The 5,155-nt window shown below is 41.5% G+C and overlaps 1 protein-coding gene across 1 annotated transcript; it reads right to left on the bottom strand.

The window, feature by feature from the left end:
- Positions 1-1,822: 1,822 nt before the first annotated feature.
- Positions 1,823-4,399, bottom strand: LOC131888248 (serine/threonine-protein kinase 32B-like). Its single transcript, XM_059237052.1, has 2 exons — positions 3,843-4,399; positions 1,823-3,526 (listed from the first exon to the last, which is right to left on the bottom strand). The coding sequence occupies exons 1-2, from the start codon at positions 4,362-4,364 to the stop codon at positions 3,188-3,190; spliced, it is 861 nt and encodes a 286-aa protein (XP_059093035.1). The 5' UTR covers positions 4,365-4,399; the 3' UTR covers positions 1,823-3,187.
- Between the last annotated feature and the right edge of the window lie 756 nt (positions 4,400-5,155).

Consider the following 5,155-nt stretch of genomic DNA (forward strand, 5'->3'; position numbering starts at 1 on the left):
ACATTAATCAATTGCTCTGAAGTATGAAACTGAAAGTACGATGAGATAAAATTGCCGACGCACAACTTGCATTCTTGCAAAGCATCCTCAAAACCGAAGAAAAAAATGCCGATTTCCTTGATATTTGGGTCAAACAACGCCTAAAGTCAGTCAAAACGCCAGCAACCCTCCTAAATCAGCCTATCCGTCAATGTTAAAAATTAACCCCAGCACAAAGTTAAAAACGCCAGAAAACGGCCAGAATCATCTTCTCCGCCAAAAGAAAAATCTCCCTGCCAGACAGAGTCTATAAACGCCAGAAGTAGCAAAATCTGGCAGGCTTAAACCGCCATCTGGCAGCACTGCCCTTTAATTCGCCATTAGAACACTGAGCTGTTGTTTCTAACCCAGTGGGGTCGAAAACACACTGGAGAACTGATCTCCTAGCATGTTAGCCATAGACCCTGCATTGCTAATGGCTTCCCCATCAACCTCAAAAAGCCCAACAGGGTGTTTCATCTTTCTCTTAGAGTTCGTAGGAGAGAAAAAAGCCTTCGGATTCGACCTGACCTCCTGAACCACCTTACTCTCAGTTTGTAACTGGTCAAATTGATTCTTTCATGGCAAGCTATTTTTACATCAATGAGAAAATTAAGTATGAAATAAGTATGAAAGTCAAATTTGATTTGTTTTTGTACTGCCTCAATGCTAAAGTCTTTGCAAGCAAATAGAATGTTATCTCATAAAGCTTTAGTTTTGCTCCATAATCAAGATTTTTTTAGGCAATATGTTGTGCTGAGTTTTTGTGCTGTGTCGAGTTGTCCGTGGAGTCAAGTTTTCTGCTGGGTCGAGTTGTCTGCTGGGTTGATATGTCCACTGGGTCGAGTGGTCCGCAGGGTCGAGTTGTCCATTTGGTCGAGTTTTCCTTGGTCGAGTTGTCCCTTAGGTTGAGTTGTCTGGTCACCCATTTGGCCACATGATGCTAAAGCTAAGGTTCCAATTTCAGGGAGCCAGCAGGTTGCTTGACTCAAATAATGCGAGATAATTAGATCGGTCTCACACCCTCCGAGGACTCTTCTATATGTTCAAACCAAAATCCCAAGTGGTTTGGTTTGAGTTTGCGACAGAAATTATTTTCTCTTGTATAGAGATGTTTTACCACCCTACTCTTAAACAAGGAGCTTATTTTCGTGGCGTCTTGATATCTTTATGCATGCCATTTCAATAATTGAGGCAGTCATCCGAAGTCATTGAGAGCATAGACAAGGGCACGAGAGCAATAAGCATAGTCAATGTTAGGATTTTGTTCCAATTTTGCTGCAAAAGGTTAGAACTTCCTTCTGAAGAGCCCCGATTTAGTCGAGGTACGGGCCATTTATTTCCGGACACCATTTTTAGCTCTCAACATTTCAACGCTCTAGCAACGCTTCAGTTTCCAACAAACACGGATTAAGATCAAAAGAGGGTTTGCCAATTCTAAGGTATTTTTTCGAAGGGCATTTGGTAAAAACTTGTTTACGTCTACTTTGATATGTCCCTTTGTGGAAGCTTCAATAACATCGTCAGCCCATCAGTTTCACATTTTCCCCGAGCGATCCTCGAATCACTTCCAGGAAGTATTAAATTAAGAATGCTTCTCATGAAGTATTAAAGCAAAGAATACAGGGGCCTATTTAATCATTTCTATTCAATCAACTGAGTTTTCTTCATCTTAGTTAGTGTTCCACGCCAGAAAACTTAAAAGAAAAACAGTCTGCATGGTTTATTCCCGACTAACAAAGGGAGAAATTTAGGGTGAAATTATTTTCTCTTGGGGAAGATATTTCTCGTGGGAAAATATACGCGTATATCCTTCACACTACTTTCTTCTTGTGTTCTTTTATTATCTTAAGGATGATCATAAGCAAAGAAGATAGTGGTTAAGTATAAACAATATGTTATCGATTCGTGAAAGAATTGAAATAGAAATTTAATAAAAGGGTCAATGATAAACATTTCTTGCCCTACAAGACTATTAGATATTTTAGTATGACCTATTACTAGACCTAGGAAAAGAAGATAAAAAAACTCAAACCTACTTTTTCCTGTTTTGGCCAAATTGTGGTCAAATTATCTAAATTGTCGTGTGTGTGTTTTTTTGGGGGGGATCCCTTTTTAGCCCCTTTTTCATCCTTACGTGTTTAAAATCGGCGGGATTGAAATGGTTCTTTTACTTACAAATGAGGAAATAAACTTGTAAGATAGTTATGAATACAACCAATTTTTGAAGAACCTCAAAAATGGTCACTGCACACTAAATCCAAAGCAAGTTAACCTTCAACCTTCATTAACAAACAATGGTTTTTTGATGTTTTGTGGCAAAAAATAATGATATAAATAAATATATTTTCCTCTAACTTGTTGACAAGCTAACAACTATTTTTAACCTTTTTTCTTCTAAAATTTACCGGTATTTTACCTTTTTCATGCTGGTTTTGCTACTTTTCTTCCTTACCGTTTTGGCAATTTTTTCTATCTTTAAGATACTTTTTTAGCTTACTTTTCCTATCTTTTTTCCCGAGGTCACCTTAATGCTCGCCAGAATCCAGGCAGCTATTTATCGACTTTTTAACTAATCGGAGAAATCTTAAATCAAGTCGGACTAGAAACGATAAAAATGACTCAAAATAGTTAAAAAAGACGTTGGCTAAAGTAAAGTAGATAAAAGTCATCGAGCCCGATGGGATGTCAGCCAGGTATCAAAGGCCAATCTTTTAAAGCGAAGGAGTGAATCTTAGATCGAAAAGAGATCATAATGCAGTGGAAATGTAGTTAAGATCTCTTCTCATTCAAGAGTCACTCCTTCACTTGAAAGGTTTGGCCTCTTGACTGTTTCCGACTTCCGGCTTTTTTACCACCATTTATATGATCTCAAAATTTATGATTATGGGTCTATTGGTTCCGACTCATTCCTTATCTATTTCATAGTTACCAACGACGAACAGACCATGAATGAGGTAGAGGAACTTTGCAAAACCTCATCTCAGTGGATTTGAAAAATAAGTGAACAGTTTTGAAAGACGCTTACATACTGGTATTGCGGCACTAAGTCTCTAAAGGAAATTACGGTCATTTTTCTGGTTGTCACATCTTCTTGAACTCGCCTTTTTCGAGTTTATGGGTTATCCTCACAGTTGCTGTTTTTGATGTTGTTACCCTTGCGAGAATTTCAAGGCTTTAATTTCACCATTTTTCTGGGGACAGCCGGACAGTCATTCTCGAGGCGTCTCGTTGGCAGGACACATGGCTGTTGCTGTTGTTGTTGCGGTAGCTGTTGTTGTTGTTGTTGTTGTTTGTTGTGTTGTGTTGTTTGAATACTGGAGCTCGTCTGTTCATTCAGCTCAAGTGCTTGCTGTTCGTCGGTTGAAGCATCCATTAAGCGTTTAAGCTCGGCCTCCCAGAGGCGTTCTTTCTCCCGAAGATTCTCCTGATAGCGCTCCCATTCCCGATTGTAATTTGGAAAACCTACAAACGGATCCTCTTCCGAGGTTTCAGCCTCGACCGTTTCCTAAAAAGAAGAAAGCAAGAACGACCGGCTGTTTTAGTACAACACGTCCAAAGCAGCATTCTTTCCGTCTCTCGCCTTCCCTCCCCCCTCCCCCCCTCAAATTCCCAAGTACAAATAGAGAACTTTCAACCAAGGAAAGGTTTATTCACGTTTCAAATGCAACCACCATGGAGGACTTGAAACCCAAGCATGGCTTGTTAATCAACCAGACTGGGTAGTCCTGGGATTGCTCGCTCTTCCCTCCTCGAAGTGTCTTGTTAGTGTTTGTTGTTTGACTAACTCGTGGAAAGATAACTGAGGCGGCAGATGTACTCACATTGATTTGGCTCAACGAGTTGGAATCTGCGTGGATTTGGGCGTCTTGGAGATGTTGCTGGGTCAGCAACGACTGTTGACGAAGCAACCTTTTCTTCTTCTTATGCAACGGCCTTGACTCCACGATCATCTCCTCGAGCTCGTAAGTGGGATCGCAGTTCAAACTCTCGCCATCAGGCACAAACGGTGGAGGCATCTTCTTCGAGACCAAAGTGAGGAAGTTGATGTTGGCCATGAGCTTCTGGCACTTCATGTCCTCCACGGACGATGCACGGCTGGCCGGACGGACTTCCAAGAGGCTCTGCAGGAACTTGGAAAACTGGGCGACCACTTGTCCGGATAGTTCACGGGACGGCGGAAGATATTGAGCACGGTCGTGGGACTCGTCTTGGAGTGGATAATCGAACGGCCGACCTCCGGAGATGAGCTCATAGGCGGTCACCCCCAACGACCACCAATCCACCTTGAAGGAATATCCGGCAGGGCTTTGTCCCATCAAGCATTGGAAGATCTCAGGCGCCATGTACGGTTGGTGCCGGCCAAGGTCTGTATTGTCTCTTCTAAGGGAGAAAAACGCGGAGATGGAATGAGACAGAATAAGACGATCTGGGAGACGTAGAGTCGACCGTGCATGAAATAGTACGTAGGTTAACAAAGCTATTGTTCGTTTCAGGAGTCTGTATGGAATACTCGATGGTTAGAGAGGAGCCCGGGAGAGCATCATTCCTAGTTCCTTTTTCCACGTGATCGGTGGACTTTATGCAATGTACATGCCTAATTGCTGTATTGGAAAAGACTTACAGCATAGCCTCAGTTGATGAATGGAATGAGATGGCTCACGCAATCCCTTGATAGGATTTTCATCGCTTTCATGGGGCTGCTAAGAAATGTTCTCTATCAGGTCGGAATACGATGGAAAGACCATGAAGGTCCTAGGGAAATGATTGAGACTCAAGGACAAGGATTGGAAATCACTCGAAAAGGCACGGATTATACAGCTGGGTTTGAAATTGAGTCCTTTCGGTCTCCTTTTCATTTACAGTTAGTAAAAAACTTCGACTCGGTTTTGTTACATGTTTTACAATTGTCCGGCAAAGCTTGAAGCTAAATCTTCAAAAAAAAATCCAGACATTAAAAAACTCCTATAAATAATGCCCCGACAAAAGCGAAGGTCAAAATTGTCGTAATCAAATTCAAAATGTCTCTAAAAAGCTCCGGTCTCTCGCAAGTTGAAATGTTTTCCCCGGCACTTCTTCCCATCAGGCTAAAGTACGGTCAATGAGTTATTTGATTATGTCAGAGGCAGAAATCGTG

This window comes from Tigriopus californicus, chromosome 10, assembly GCF_007210705.1.
Source record: "Tigriopus californicus strain San Diego chromosome 10, Tcal_SD_v2.1, whole genome shotgun sequence".
Lineage (NCBI taxonomy): Eukaryota > Metazoa > Arthropoda > Copepoda > Harpacticoida > Harpacticidae > Tigriopus > Tigriopus californicus.